This window comes from Haliotis rubra, unplaced genomic scaffold, assembly GCF_003918875.1.
Source record: "Haliotis rubra isolate DU_JTF1 unplaced genomic scaffold, ASM391887v1 Scf169, whole genome shotgun sequence".
Taxonomy (NCBI): domain Eukaryota; kingdom Metazoa; phylum Mollusca; class Gastropoda; order Lepetellida; family Haliotidae; genus Haliotis; species Haliotis rubra.
In genome coordinates, this window is record NW_025765658.1 from 242,826 (window position 1) to 259,887 (window position 17,062).

General features: G+C 44.6%; 1 protein-coding gene across 1 annotated transcript in view; it reads right to left on the reverse strand.

Annotated features, from left to right (window-relative positions):
* Positions 1-17,062, reverse strand: part of LOC124272352 (vascular endothelial growth factor receptor kdr-like) — a 462,777-nt gene that overhangs the window by 152,789 nt on the left and 292,926 nt on the right. Inside the window, exon 16 of the mRNA XM_046707526.1 lies at positions 13,189-13,297. Coding sequence (XP_046563482.1) covers positions 13,189-13,297 — 109 coding nt within the window. The remainder of the gene's footprint in view (positions 1-13,188; positions 13,298-17,062) is intronic.

Here is a 17,062-nt window from a genome sequence, read left to right on the forward strand (position 1 = left end):
AGGCTTTCCTAGTGACATGATTACAGCTTGACCATCTATGATTAGACACAAAGGCTCATTAATAGAGATTTCTTGAGGGCAGGACACACTTTTTGTAAGAACATCAAACAAGATGGACTTGTTACCACTTGTGAGAAGTGCACCAGATGTGTCAGATAAACTAATAGGCACCTTCATCAGCTCATGGTTCAATATCGTACGAACTGTAGATCGACGACTCTCTGCTGATGCAACAGTTCGACGAGCTCGGGTTTCCTCATACGGGAATAACCCGCCAGCCCCAGCTCTCTTGCTTGGAGTTTGAGTTGTTTCACCGTGGGAGATCGTTGTACGGGGGCGTGCAACAGTGCAACTAGCCCGGCTTTCCCCAGGCGGGAATAACCCGCCAGCCCCAGCTGCTTAGCTTGGAGTTTGAGTTGTTTCACCGTTGGAGGGGGTTGTATGCCTAGTAAGCTAAACAGCTGGGGTTTCCTTAATCGAGAGTTACCCACTACACCTTGTTCTCTCGCAATCTGCCTGAGCTCTCGGACAGTAGGCATTGTTATACCCAAGTGTATACAATATCTAATTGGGTCACCAGCAAGGGAGGTAACTCCTCCAACCATCAAAAAAAGGAGGCGCCATAAAATCCTTAGTAAACATCTAGATAGGCCTCATCAATTAAACCCTCGACCCACCCGGAACATGCGCAGAGTAGTAGCGTGTTTTGTATTATTTGCAATGAGTCGTCGACAATCATATCTATCTCCCCGTGGTGATGCACATCTGCTAGTCCACCATTAAAGTAATTCCAAGTGTGCCCAGCCCAAGGTACATCAAACCCTACTACAACTCATATGTGTACCTAGTTTAATTGCTTTGCGATCAATGCAGTCGCTGCTAGGCCTATCACGACGAAGCCCAGTTCTCGGTCCTTTAGCCCCATGCTAGGTGCGTAGTACTGGGAGAGTGTGGGCTCATCGAGGGGTTCGAGCTGTTTACCGGTCAGCAGGTAGTATTCTTTCGTGGCGTCGTCGACATTCTTGAACGTTCAAACGGCATGGTTCTCACGCTCGAGTTGTTCGTTAATGTAATAGAGCCTCTGCATATGTTTCTTCGCGTACTCAGCTTGCGCGGCTTGCAGTTGCTCCGCGGCTATGTCGTGCCGTTTCCGTTCTGCTTTTACCTTGGCCGCGTTCGACTCCCGTAGCTTCGAGAACAGGTAATTGCTCACGGAGAATGCCAGGGCGTTGACTAACCCTTCGTCATCTCGGCCCCGAGCCGGGACTCGTATCTCGCGTACAGCTTATCGACCTCATCGGCGGGTAGTTTCTGAATATTATCGGGGGGCATAGTCCCCATAGTATTGTTTGGCCTTGCCGCCGACCGCCAGCGCCACCAGTTTCTCTCGCTTGTCGTCGATTTTATCATCAGGCAGTTTCTCTCGCTTATCACCCTCCACCAACGGTTGTTCGAGCAGTTCGTTGCACTCCATCCTATAACGTAACAAGCGATTCTTAACTCTAATGATATAATAACCAATACACTCGAAACACAGCGAGATGAAGGTTAGGTTGCACACGATGAGCACTTCACAAGCTGCCATATAGAACTGTAACTTTAAATCGCTAAGCCATTGCTAAGCATTGCTAAGCACTTGGTAAACCACGTGTTGGTCGGTCTTGAGCACGAGCTTAGCATGCCTTGTCTCGGCTAGCTGCCTCTTCACCCGTTCCCATTCTAGTTTGCTCATCATGTCGTTCTCTCTCAAGCACACCTCAAACGAATCCCTGTCCTCACAGTGGAATAAGGCTACCCATCGCGTCTGTTCCCTGAGGTCTTTCAGGACCGAGTTGAACTTCTGCGTCAGCACCCAGACGCTGTGCTGAGTGTGCCGGCCGGAGAAGGCCAGGTATGATAGCATGTCTCTCTTTTTTGTTATCTCTTTTGCGCTGCAGTCGTCTAGGATGAACATCGTCGACTCCCCCTTGAATTTCTTATGGTAAGCCTTCAGCCAGTCCTGAAGGCGTGTTCCCGGGTCCGTCATCACCCAAGGTCTTTCCGTGTACGTCTTGTTCATATGCAGAGTAGGGCACATGATAACGATGTTGTCGAAGGTGTCCCGGTAGTACCCCTCCAGCATATCCAACACGAAAACGGTCTTCCCACAGCCCGTCTGCCCGCACACTATGGCGCAGTGCGGGTCGCGGGGTAAATCAATAGATGGCTTCCACGAATCTCCCATTGTCTATATTAAGTTGCGCATCCATAATCACGTACAGATATAACTTCAACTTGCCCGCGGGTTGAGCCTTCTTGGCAATCTGGACGGTTATCCCCTCAATGCCGTTGTCGATGCGGCGTCCGCTGCCATGCAACTGATCCATGTCCGTGGATCGCATGTCCAACCACAGCGCATACTTGGTGGTCAGGTATTCCCCGATCTGCACGGAGGATAGATCCAGGTCCTTGATGACGTGTGGGTGCCGGGTCGGTAGCTTCGTTATCTCATCCCACTGCTGGTATGCCCTCATACCAGCGCTGAACAGCTGGTTGGGCACGCCCTCGATGGTCACTTCCACCTTCGTGATCTCGGGGTTGGAAAACTTCTCGCTGTCCCTTCGGAACGGATCGTAATCCTCCACAGGAACAATCAAGATGCCTTTCATCGATCGCCCCGGCACGTTCAGGTTGATGTTCCACAGCGTGTCCCTCTTGTCCCGATTGATCGTTCTCTGCCACAGGCCAACTTCCCCGAGTACTGGTTTCGAACGTGCCGGGCCAGCTCCGGGCTAGTGACCATGTCGAACTCCAGAGAGATGTTGTCGATGGTGTAACTGGCCACATCACCGTTCGGCGTACGCACGACTTTGCTGTAGTCGTTGAACGTGAGCTCGTATTCAAGTCTATCACCCAGTGCGGCCTGGTAAAACGGAACATGTCCAGTGAGCAACTCGAAGTCGAGGGGCACACAGAACCTGCCTTGATCTCCGGAAAGGGTCTAGCTTCCTACCGTATGACATTGTTATATATACAAAAAAAAATATGTTTAATATAATTAATGGCTCAAGGTGGTTAAAATGACATGAAAATGCCCGTGAAAAGACCAAACTCAGCTAGGTAGATGACGAGTCTCTGAAAGCCATCATCGGGGAACGATTGCGCAACCTGGAAGCGGAAAGGTCGATCCGTCTGGAAGCGGCGTCCTCCTTCCAAGAACAGCTTCGATCCCAGATCAGCCTCGTGCGGGAAGCCATCGATCGAGTCCTCTACCAGGACACCAAGCTAGCTGACAGGATCCGAATCCTCTTCCGAGAGCAAGGGATCACCATCGCCAGCGTTCTCCGGCATTGGGCTTCATCATATCAACCCTGGTCGTGACTGGGTGACTGGGTGAGAAGACACCTGAAATCTCTCGGGGAGGCCCTGGCTAAACCGCGGGTAAAGCCGCCGAAGCCCTGCCCGGCATCCTGGGTAGCATCGTCTCCTGGCTACTGAGTACGCTGGCTAAAACTGTCACGTGGCTCGGTCAAAACCCGTGGGCAGCCATCGTCGCCGTGGCCAGGCTGGTGGTCGCGGCTAAGGAGTTTTTAACCAAATGAGGCAGACCCCAACCGCGATCCCAGTGGCCACTAGCGTGGTTTTACTATCGAGGTATTCCTTGTTCTCAGCCACCCGGTGTGGTGGTAGGGGCTGTGGGGGTGCGGGTCTAACCCTGGGCTCCGGGGTTGATACCACTATGCCCGTAGGCGTGATGTTTGAGACGTTGATACCCGGGTTGATACCCAACTTCTGGTCAGCCGTGGCGTTGACTATTTCGTTGTTGTAGTCCACCACTTTATTGACTCTCAGTTGCATGTCACTCGAAGCCATATACAAGCCCACCCCGAACACGTAGTCGACTTTCGACCGGGCATATTCCAACACATTTTGGTAGCGTTGGATGGCACTCGGTAGATCAACTGGAGCATTAATAGCATCCGCAACATTTGACACGAACTGTGCCTGCGCATCGTAAGCAGTCCCAACGCCCACGATGCTGGAACGCGTCTGCGTCTGCGTACCCACCATCGCCCACACCTACGTTCGAATCGAGTCGTTCAATCTGATGACCTCTCGACGTGTCAAGCATGAACCTTTTCCAGTCATTCACGGAGTCTTTGGGATGCTCCACTTTCTGGACGGTGAAAGCAACACCACCTTTAAAGTTCATACGGTCATCTCGCCATTCATTACTCGACAAAGCAAAGTCCTGGCGTAGTACATCTCGTTTAAGTAGATCATCACTGACTTCTTTCACGGGCCGCACCTCATCATATGGAATACCCAACCCGTGGTTCGGCCCCGGCAAATGCCAATCCGTCTTCGGGTCTAGTTCAAATTAATTGCAAACGCGTTTGTAGGCCCGTCGATCATACGGGTTGTTTACTGCGTCCCATGCCTTGTCCTGTGGGAGCGGAGCGCTGATCTCTTTGAGGATACGCCTGACCTGGTAGTACACGTAGAACGTGAACACAGACCGTCCCAGCGGGCCCCGCCGAGTGTCGGTCAACGTCAAGCCGCGACCCGTTGTAGCGCACCACACGGCAAAGTTAATTTGGTTCTGCCAGAACTGCATAGGGTTGTTGAACCAAGTGTGGACTGCCTTGACCTTCGTCACCGAAAGCCTATACTGGTCGAACACATCGATGAACTGGGCCCTGAAGTACAACCCATCCACGTCGACCACGATCTTCATGTTCGTGAAGTCTATGTCCATCTTAGGGTAAAACACTCCTGGGGTGTACATTTTAAAAGTATTATATAGTGGTATATATACTCTAATATGTATGTGACACTTCCAGAGATAACGAGCGGTGAGGCCGTTCAGCTGCTGTACGCGATCGATAACACGTCCGGTCACCTCGAAGTCACACTCTGCGATATCACCTACCTGCCGCGGTGGACCAACATCAACGACAGCAACAACAAGCTGTTCATCAGTGGTGTCCGCAACCACATAACCGATGGCTACTACAGCGTGTGCTCGCTAAGCGATGAAGTCTTCGACCCCGTGGGAACCTGAACTCAAGATGAACGACTCAAACGGCACAGTGGTGTTAACCAACAACGGAATACACCCCTTGAGGCTCGGCCGGCCATTGGCGAGGACACTCGGGCTGCAGCCGGACGACATAAAACCCACAACCACCGTCTCGGGTACGAAGTTACCCGACCTAGTCCCATACCTCGAACTGTGCATTCATATCGATCAGCTGAGCACAAAGGACAACATCCAGGCCGAATGCCCTTCAACGCTGCTGAGAGCCGTACCGGTGAAGACGGAGAAGTACAACGACGGCAGAACCGAGTCGTTTTCATCGCGGCAGTACAAGAGGTTAACTCGGGGCACCATCCCAGAGTTGGTGTTGGAATATAGGATACCTCAGCATAACGCTGCACATAAGATGACTAGTGCACAAGGGCGCGGAATGAGGTTGAAAAACTGCGTCAATGTAGGGATCTCCGACCTCGGGGACACACGCGGGTTCAACGACTCCGCAGTAGAGGGTCAACTGTACGCCTTACAGCTTCAAAACAGCATTTACAAACGCGTTTAAGTCCCCTCCGGTAGTACCCTAGGTGATATAGTCGATACCTCAGGAGCAGCCCTCAACACTCGGCTCGACCTAGTCCGCATCGGTGATGATAGATGGTCAGTAAACCCATGGTTCGGCGACAAACTGTTCGACTTAGAAGATGTCGAGAGCACGGCCGTTGCTCGAAACTAGCAGTATGCCCTCGTCTTCACCGACGACGACAAGTGGGTATTGTTGCCCTCTCAAGTCGACTGGTTTCTCAACATTAGTCTCGGCTCCCCCTACATGTTCACGGAGAACAAAGACAACTACCTAAACAAAGTCGTGAACAACGGAACCCTGCTCGTGGCTTACATCCCGACGCAGAGGCGTAGCGTAGTCATCAGCCCACTTTTGAGTATGGCAGCCCACATCCTATTGAGTAAGCCAGGGGGTGCAAAACGTTGGGTTGCAGGTGGTGTCTGAATTCGAAGGCGTGGTCAACATCCTGGAGAGTCTACCAGCGAATTCCACGCTGGTCATCCAAGTCTACCTATGTGAACCATCGCAGCACGAAGTCGAAGTCGTGAAGGGGATCAAACTCCGGTGGGTCAAACAACACCAGTATCACGTTTGCACTGTTTGCGTGCGGGTGGGTGTCGACTCCCACACCAGTCTGCAGGGGTCACCGTGACCGTGGAAGACACGATATCACTCACCAAGATATTCCTACCCGACAACATACACTTCATGGGGGTGAGGTGCACCCCTGAACTACTATCAGAAAGACAGTTGGAAACTATCTTGTGATAGTAGTATAAGCAATGAACAGTCATCGCCCCAATGTCATGCTTAGCGACCTAGGAGACACAGAGGGGTTCGATCGGCTCGACGGGGGAAGGCGTCTTGTACGGCATGCATTTTAAAGGCGACGTGAATGAGTGGGTGTCACTGGCAGACTCTAAGGAGCCTGCGTGGTTGATCAACGTGGTCCTCACCTCACCTTGCATCTCTTTCAATGGAAATGGTTCTGTCTCCGAGGTTAAGAACAATGGTATCTTGTTCACTCCGCATCTCCGTGGGATAGGAGTCTCCCAAATACCGGATCACTCGGGTAACATGTTAGTTTCAGACGCGGAGGCAGAGTTAAGGTTCAGCGTACGGGACTCCCAATTGGGGCTTATGGCTATGAAACCAGGCTCCACACTCATCATAGAAGTCTATCTCAGGGCCACTTTTAATAGGGCAGATCGATAACTTCTACCTGGTTTGACACTACGCTGGACGGGCCTCAGTGACCAACGCTGCCGTATCGTCGTACACCTGGGGCCCTCGGGGTTTACTACCCCCCTTATGCATCGGGTATATTGAGGTATCCACAGAGTCGCCAATTAGCCTCTCACCTATTTCCCTGTACGATGATCTAAGCCTTATAAGCCTCAGGTACACTGGGCAAGAGTTAAGTATCACAAAATTAAATCTTATCAAATAATATATAATACACAGGATGGGGCTGTACCCAGTCGTAGAGAAAGTAGCGAAGACACTGGAAACCATAGATGGGTTCTGCTTGAGGCAATTATGCAACATAAAACGCCAACTAGAACAAGACCGCGACAGACGGACAGCATTATGCAAGAAGTACCATAGAGCTTTCAATGTCGTTGATGGGGTTGATACCGCCCTTATGACAACCAGCATGGGACTAGGGGCGGTAGGTGTCGGGTTGTTGGCCACCATCGTAGCCACACCCATAGTGCTAGGCATCGAAATAACAGCTGGGGTGTCAGGGTTGGCGGGGTTGGTGTTTAAGTTTGCATCCCGCAGACTGCATCGTAAAGCGTTGAAGCACGACAAGATCAGCGTTCTGTCTGAAGCAAAGCTGAACATGGTAAGCGACCACATCTCTACTGCGCTCACTGACAGTAAAGTCTCCGAGGAGGAGTTTCGTTTGGTCCTCTCTGAACTCACCAAGTACCGCGAGATGAAGCAAGAGATCTGGTCCAAGTCTTGTAAGACTGCCGTCAGCGAAGACAAGACAAAAAAAGTACATAGAACAAGGGGTACAACAAGCCCGGCAAGCCTTCATTACGAAGACCAAAGAGATCATAGGCGATTCACATTAAACTGTTTCGTCGAGGTCAACATGATGTAGGTTGGCCAGGAGGTGTTGGTTCGCGGTCATAGTGACCAGGAAGTTGGTTGGGGGATTCAAAAGTGGTATATACACTGGGGGGAAGAGATCGGGGCCTGATAAAGGCTTTATCTATGAAATAAAGCTTTACAGAGGCCTTTGGCAAAAGTGATCTCGTACCCCCACTGTATATACTACTCTCTAGATGTCTATAGACATTATTAAGGAGTGACAGTGTGGCATCACCAACACAGGCGAACCGAAGCGGGTCCTGTATGTCGGCAACTTCCTTTAAGATGTCCAAGCAAGATGTGTCCTAGCGACTTCATTGCTATAGATGTCAGAGCAACTGGCCTGTAGTCGTTCTTTATGTTGTGTCCTTTTAGGAACTGGTACAATTTCTGATGTTTTCCAGACCGAAGGAATAACGTGTGTATTCACTGAGAATAGAAACTCTGCACTCCTTCAACACAATGCCGTCAAGGTTGTCAGGTGTTTTTGCTTTTGAATGTTAAGATAGGAGAAGCTTTGAATGACGTCACCTTCTGATATATGGATACGACTTTCACTATCCTGTGCTGCTTCACTGACTTCAGCTTTCTCATTGGTAAAATCGTGACAATCTAAGAGGCTGTAGAAAGTGTTGAATCCTCGGCGCAGGTCTTATTGTCCTTGGCGTTGATTGTCTGTCATCTCTTGCTCTTGCCAATCAGCGTGTTCACGCCTTGCCAGGCTTGTTGCAGATTGCTTTGCCGAAACTGTCTCTCAACGTTCTCTTTTCAGTTAGTTTACATTTACGGGCTTTCAGATTAATGTCCTTCTCTATGCATATGAGTTATATTTGAATATCTCTATCCATGCCCATTTCCTGATTCCCCAGTCTTCCCTGCAATCCCTGGATATCTGTGAGACTCCCTTGATCAGGTACCATAATGGCTTCAGGGCAACTGAATATAATGCCATAGAGTTATTTACAATGCACAACCCCAATGGAGAAAGATTTTTAGATTATACAATTGATACCCATTCACTCTTTTTCAGAGAGGGAGTGACTTCAGGGATTATGATTTAGGTATTTCTGATCACTTTCCAATTTTAAGTAAATTAAATCTGGAATGCAAAAATGACAATGAAAATGACATTACCAGCTCATAAAGTACAACGTCTTATGCAAGATACAGATGGTGTATCCAATTTATCTACATTTTCTAAAAGTTAATTACAGGAAAACTATAGTTCAGATTGAAACCTTTTAAAGAATGCTTGAAAGAGTTCTCAAAGTTTGGTGCCTGGAGAACAGGAGAAATTGTAAGAATTGCATTTTTCAAAAGCAGCATGATAATCGTTGTTCCAAGCAAATTTCACATGTTTCCAAAGTTGTGAGAGGGGCCCCCACAAGTGACAAAATATACAGTAGTAACCAGCCATTCCTAGAAATCTTACAAGTTCCTTCATGTTTTGGGGAACTATACTCTCCCCAAAATGTCTGTCACATAATAATTGAAAATCATTACTTATATACTCACCAACATTGAAAATGCACCAGTCTCAAATTGTTCATATTTTCTTCAAGATGGATGTCAGCATGACACTGATCAATGAATATGACTAACATGAAGTCGAAATGCATGTCTAGTTGAAAACATGCTTCAGAAACAAATTCCTGTTCACAGTATGACTCTTAATTCCAAACCGAATCAACATGCAGCCACGTGATGAAAAAAGCGTGGATTTCATTTTGAAATCATGCCGACTGTGACATTAAATGCAGGTGTATGAGAAGCGATTCTCATTGCTTCACTAAAGATTGTGAAACGAGGACAGAGATGCCGAGGTTAACACCTCACGAAAAGAATGTGCACTAGGCATGATTCAGGTTGGCACCAGCTGCAGGGATATTGCTCGACAACTAGGGAATTGGCCACTCCACCACCATTAGGCTTCATAGACGACCTCAGCAGACAGGCAGCACCCGTGACCTTCCACGACCTTGGCAACAACGTGTCATGACGCCCCGTCAGGATAGCCATATTGACCATAACCATATCCGTGATCGAATACTGGCAACTGCTGGGACTGCTGCACTAGTTCAAGGACGACGTGGGGGTCATCAGATTTAAGAAGATTGTTGAAAAGTCCCTCCAAATGATAGTTGAGATATATTTCGCATGATATGTTTCATCTTGTGATGAATAATTGTAGCAACACCAAATATATTATGTCATGTAAATGTCAAATATCAGTTTAGGCTTATTTCATTTCTTTACCCCTTCAACTTTTCGTATCAACCTTGTGCCTGTTAAAACATTAACTGGCCTTTGTTCGAGATCACCAGGTCTTGGAGGTAATCACCCTATGTTTTTACAATTCTGCTTCATGGGAACTAACCGTAGAAAATACATTCTCCAATTAACACCTGTCACAAGGGAGAGGCCATTTGAGTTTGTGCTCAATAACGGTGTTATGCAATTGGCGTAGTCACGAAAATCTCATGAACTTGTCAATAGAAAATTGGTTGTGTTGTTCAAACATGTGCGGATTGAAGCAAATACTCAAATGAATTCCCTTTTTACTGAATCATAAGTGTAACTAGATTAACTTGATCATTTACAAGAAGTACGTTACAGAATGTTTTAATAAAACATTCATTATAGATCAAGAGAAATCAGCCCACAAGCTCACAGTTGATTCCAGAGACAAATATACATTTGAAAGATTCCAGTTTAGACAAGACATTAATTTCATAATAAGCCAGCCAATAGACTTTATGTTAATATCCCAGTTACAGTTATTTTGAAGGGTCAAGTCTAGATGCTTGTGATTATCTATGTCTTGAATTATCACACCTCTCATTGTAAGGTCAGGTTGGATGCTACTGTTAAGTTTTCTACTAAACTGTAAAATGGTTACCGGTATATGTTCATTCTGAACAAGAGGAAAAGGAGAGAATGGATCTCATGGAGATGCAGTCAGAAAGACTGCAGAGCAACAGTCTCAACATTGAACGACATAATGTCTAAAATTCATGGAGACCACAACCACGGACCAGTACACAACGAAGTCAAGGAAAATCAAATCTCAAATAGATTGTAACAGAAATAACGAATATTTTTTAAAAAAAGGTAAGAAGTATTCCTAACGTTATGTTAAGGGTCACATGCAATGTAAAACACAACTTTGCAGATTCTGATACCTTTCGGTATGGACTTACCGAAACAAATCATCAAAAATGCAAATTCAACTTATGAAGTTGAAAAATAACGCGATGAAAAAACCCGCGCGAAATCGGAGTTCAAACGATTCACTAATTTTCCCCCAGCTCTTGGGAGAAAAGTGGTTTCAACAGCTGGCCTGCGCTCATAGCACATGCGCAGTGAAACAGGTTCGCGCAGCGGGTTGGGCTAATGTAACCCAGCTAACACATAACATTTTCCAAACATGTTCATCAGGTTTCAAACTGGTTTATCAAAAATATTTTCGTCAAAATACAGTCACAATGTTATAACAATGTCTCTCAACAATTTAAAAGCATTCATTATTCAAATGTTTTTTAAAACTTATTCATGAAGAAAGTAAAGTTACAGCAGGAAAGGACGTCAGAATGACGTCATACGTTCACGTCACGTCACGTCACGGTACAACACTGTCATTGTGCAGCAACAAATGGAACTGAATCATCAATCTGACCTCGGTTGCAGTAAAAACAAAATGTTGATTGAAAACTGCTCGCAACGAAATCGTAACTGTTCCTCGAGTAAGTCGTGAATCATGAAGCTAGTTACAATAGCTATTCATTATATCAATTCCTGTTTGGATTCAAGGTTATTCCTGTTCTTTTCACCCTCTACACTAATGATTGTGCAAGCTCGAATTCAACCTGTGAACGACACTGATTCTGAAGAACTGTATAAAGACGACATTAATCATTTTATGACTTGGTATGCAGAAAACCACTTACTCTTAAATGTAACTAAAACAAAGGAACTGATAATTGACTTTCGGAGTCAACCCACAGAAATGCTTCCAGTGATAATCAACGGTAAATGTGTTGAGACAGTGTCGGAGTATAAGTATCTGGGAACCTTCATTGACTCTAAGCTGAACTGGAACTCTAACACTGAAGCCTTATACAAAAAGTGTCAACAACGTCTTCATCTCATGCGTAAACTGAGATCTTTTAATGTAAACCCATCTGTGTCATTTTTTATGTAGCATTTATTAAGAGTATTTTAACATTTTCCTTCCATTGTTGGTACGGGTCTCTCTCAGTTCATCTCAAATCTAAAATAGACAAAATTTTTAACACTGCAAGTTTAATCGCTGGAGTCAGATTTGAATGTTTATCATCAATATATGAGCGGCAAATCGTGAATCAAGCGGTCAATATCATATCTGACCATACTCACTACTTACATTCGGAATACAACCTCCTCCCTTCAGGCCGCCGCTACAAAGTTCCAATTGTGAAAACTAAGAGAGCCCGTACATCCTTTATTCCAAGTACCATATCTCTCTTAAACAAATGTGAAGATACCTAAATCAAAGAATTTATGTAAATATGTTTGGTATCTCTCTAATGTGTCAGTAGCTCTGCTGATGTAACACAAATTCAAAGGAATTAAAGTATTATTCTATTCTAGTCTATTCTAATCTAAACACTCATCAGTATACCATGTTTGTTGTGAAGGGGCAGAGTTATATCCAAGTTTAATATACACGTTGGTGTTAAATCTACACATGTTGACCCCACAAAAACTTTAGGCAATTACACAATATATTTCAGCTTCGGACTAACTAGATTTATATACTTCTTGTAATGTGGAAAATTGTTATTAACATCCGATGAGCAAAACTTAATCAGACCGATGACATCTGCCACGTCGGGCCGATAAAGCACACAACGTCGGGCCGATGTCGGGCTTATGATGGCATGATACCTGGGATATCAATGCCATGTCATCTTGCATCTCGTTTGCAATGGAGTCATGGCCAATGGAGAGCGGTTGTTTACAATGACAAGACACAATTTATGCTGAACATTTGTGCGATGTCTTGGATGAACATATCAGCAGTAGGAATCCTCCTCTGCATATGCTGCAGGGAATCCTCCAGGCGTTGCAGGACAAGTGGTAGAACATCCCATTATGTACTATCCAGAACTCCAGAACCTTGTGGTCTCTATGTGCCAACGGTGGTCATAATCAATATCGACAAACTTTTACCCTAATCGTATTTGGCAAAATGATGGTCGTCATTGGAGTTTAACATCATGTGACTGTACACGCAATGAAGATCGAACCAATTGCTTCTTTTTGCCAAGTTTGGGTTGTAATCTGCTTGTCAATAAATTACAAGAAATTAGGTGTAACAGAACTATTTGTGTAGCACATTCTCACATGCTAAATATTCACAGTATTATTAACAAAAAACATTGACATATAACACGCATAAATGTCTCCATGTGTCACTCTGTCCCTCTCTCTTAAAAACAGTCCTTATTGGTTACACGTGACCTACCTTTATCTTGGCTGGAATGTTGACTAATCCCACTGTCAGAGTTCATCTGGCTTCGTTCTTTGGGTTTCCTTGCCTGAATTGCATGATTGAGCGGCATACAACTCAGATGCTGAAAGTATTATGTCAGTCAGTCAGTGAATATATATGGTTACATAGAAGATTGATTTCTCCACTAACTTGGGGGAACCAACTGTAAACCTTATGCAGATGAATTGCATGAAGATCATGCATATAATTGCTGAAAAACATGTGCAAATATCGTGCATGTGAACAGCTGCGTTTAGGTGTAAAGTTTTGTTACGAATTCGCCAATTTTCACTGATTTTTGTCATTTGCTGAGCTCATGACAATAATCTTTTCAACGTTACGAATTTGTTTTACAATACATCAGTTTATGTGTAAACAATACCTTTTAACAGTATGGAATATTTTGTAAAATTTAGTTTAGAACACTTGCCTGAAGTAAATGGCTATATTTACATTATTATTATTATAGGATATTTATATAGCGCACATATCCAGACAACTAGTGCATGCTCAAGGCGCTGGTATTTGTTCCCTCGATCATTGGATGTCAATCTCAACGTCACATCGTATTATCAATCTCAACTCCCTGGGGAGTATACAACTCTTGCAGCCACTAGGCGCACCGAAACACTAGTGAGTCTAAACTTTTGATGGGAAGTATAGTTTAATATTTGACAGCAAGAAAGACAGCATGACAGGAAGGCGAGTAGCATGATGATTTTGTTTGTTGTTTAATGCCGCACTCAGCAATATTCCAGCTATATGGCGCCGATCTACAGTTGAGTCTGGACCAGACAGACAATCCACTGATCATAATCAATCTACTCACGTGAGATGCGAAGACATGTGTCAACCAAGTCAGCGAGCCTCACCACCCGATCCCCTTATTCGCCTCTTGCGACAAGCATGGGTTGCGGAAGATCAATCTTAACCTGGATCTTCACAGGTGGGTAACATAATGACTTTCCCAAAGAAAGAATAACTTGCAAAAACAAATGAATTATATATGGTATACATTAATGCTCAGCTTTCTAAATACATAAACTTTAAATAGTTTATGTGCCTCAAAGAGATAATTCCCCAAGTTACAAAAGTATCTGATACATTTCTTGGCACACAACCATCTGCAACTGCCATTGTTGATTTCACGTTGAGCGGTGGGCCTCTTGATTTGCCATAAATTACATAAATTTAAGGTCCTCATAAATATTTTTGCACATATACTGAGTCTGTAGACGCTTTCCTAACCCTTCAGACTTTGACACATGATGTTTGAGTTTAATAAACACATTTTTTGAAAATATGCACTCTTATGCAGAAATTGAACTTATATACTTCAGAACAAATGACTAAATTGCCAAAATATGCAGATCATGAAAACATATTCACAATATTTGTAATTGTAAACATAACTGTCTAATTGTACACTGCACACATCTATACATCCACAAAAATGTGCAAGAGTGGCTACACTACAGGTGATAAACTTCCTGAATAGATTGAAACAGATTTAATCACCTTCCCACTCACTCCTCTCAAATTCAATATCCCTTTCCAAGACAAAATGAGGTAAAGGATTTTGACAGTTCAAAAATTCTTTGTTACATTATGCAGAGTAAAAGATCAAATCATATGGGAAATGATTCTTCAAGAAGCAAGAGGACTAACAATCGATTATACCTCTACTACAAAGGAAAAAGACACTTATACTATAAATAACCTGGAGAACAAATTGTATGAAAAGGAAGTACATCAACGCCCCCTGACATTTTTGGTTTCATTGACTGTTTGACTGTTGGCGATCGCACAGACTCTGATCACTCTCCACTAGACCTGACGTGTATCTTCCCGACAGAGGCAAGAGTCTTCACTAATGTCGTCATACTTGATGATGTTGTTTGTTCTGACACCATAGTCTGGGACAGCTCGAAACAGACCTTCAACATGTGTAAAGATAGACTGTACAATACCATAGAATTGAATATTAAGGGATGAATTGATTCATTTAGGCATAAAATGGTAGAAGCATCGGATTGTATGAAAGGACAATGCTGAGTAACAGAGTCAGGTATGACAAGCCACTCCTGAGTCGCGAGTGTAGATTGGCAAGAAGATAAGCCCAGAAAGCAAATTCAGACGTCAACGTACTGAGTGTAATAGGAAACAGTATTGTAACTTGCGTAATAACTACAAATCGGCAATGGTTGACTCATTTTCAAGTATTATTCTCTCCAGGCAAAGCACAAAGTCTCTATGAATTTTCTAATGGGGATGGCACAGCAGGTGATTATTTAGAGGGTGTGGACGACATTCTATTAGAATCCCCTATAACAGAAAACAAAATTCGTGATGTGATTGAATATTTGAAATGAGGAAAATCGGCAGGCGTGGATGGAATTCTCTCCAAGATGATTAAATGTTCGCTACCAGAATCATTGCCTATTCTTACCAAATGTTTTAATATAATATAACAGGTGTATTCCCGGAAGTTTGGTTGAAGTCTATCATTGTTCCTGTTTTCAAGAATGGAAACGTGAACAACCCCGATAACTACAGAGGCATCTCGTTTATCAGTATCGTGGGGAAACTGTTTACCAGTGTTGTTAATAACAGAGTTACACAGTGGGCAAATATGCGAGATTTATTACCAGAAGCTCAGCTGGATTCCAGAAAGGATACTCGACATCAGGCCACATCTTTACCTTGATTGCAGTTGTCATAAAATATATTTGATTTAACAAACGTAAGATATATATTGCTTTTGTGCACGTGGACTTCCGGAAAGCTGTTCTGTGAACAGACAATGGTCTTGCCTATAGAATAATAATCTACATCAGAAGATGTATGCAATTCTCAGATCTATGTACCAGAACGTGAAATCTTGTGTTCGTAGCGACAAAGGCATAACTGATTTCTTCGACTGTCCACTTGGGTTACGCCAAGGATGTGTATTGAGCCCCCTGTTGTTCTCTCTGTTCGTTAATGATGTGTACAACAAGTTTGTCACTTCCTTTTGCAGATGACGTAATCAGATGAATGGAAGCTTACTGTTAATCTGGACAAGACAAACATTGTCATATTAAGGAAAGGTGATCGAGTCGCAGTAGGTGGTGAGGTGAGGTGAGGTGAAATTTGGTTTAACGTCGTGCTTGAGAATATTTCTCTCATATGACTACGTGCATGCTTGTGTATGTGTATGTGCGGCTGCTTGTACTAGCCCAGACTTGAGCTGGTTTTATAGTGCTAGCCCACTGAGATACCATGCCGCAGTGAAGCATGAATACCCCACTCAGACACATTATACTGACTCCGAGCCGACCAGTCCTTGTACCCATTAATGCCGAGCGCCAGGCGGGGGACCAACTAGTACCGTATTTTAACGGCCTTTGGTATGACGCGGTCGGGGATCGAACCCGCGACCTTCCGCTCTCCGTGCGGATGCTCTAACCACTACACCACGGAGGCGGTGATGTCCAGTCGCAGTACAAGAGAGATGGACATGTAAAGGTGACACAGTGAACGTTGTAAAAGAGTACAAGTATCTAGGCGCGTTGTTTACACAAACCGCATGAATAAAATTTACAACAAGCAGCCAGAGCGAAGATGGCATTCTGTCAACTACAATCAATCCTATATAACGTTGATGTTATAACACCACAAGTATTCTTAAAACTATTTTACTCTATGACTCCGAAATATGGGGATGTCAACGCTTTCATTCCATAGAAAAGGTGCACCTGTTTGCATGCAAGAAATTCTTAAAAGTTGGAATTTCAACTCTTAACAGCATGGTGTAAGGACGCTACCCACTGTACATAAAGTCTTTCACTAGATGCTTACGCTACTG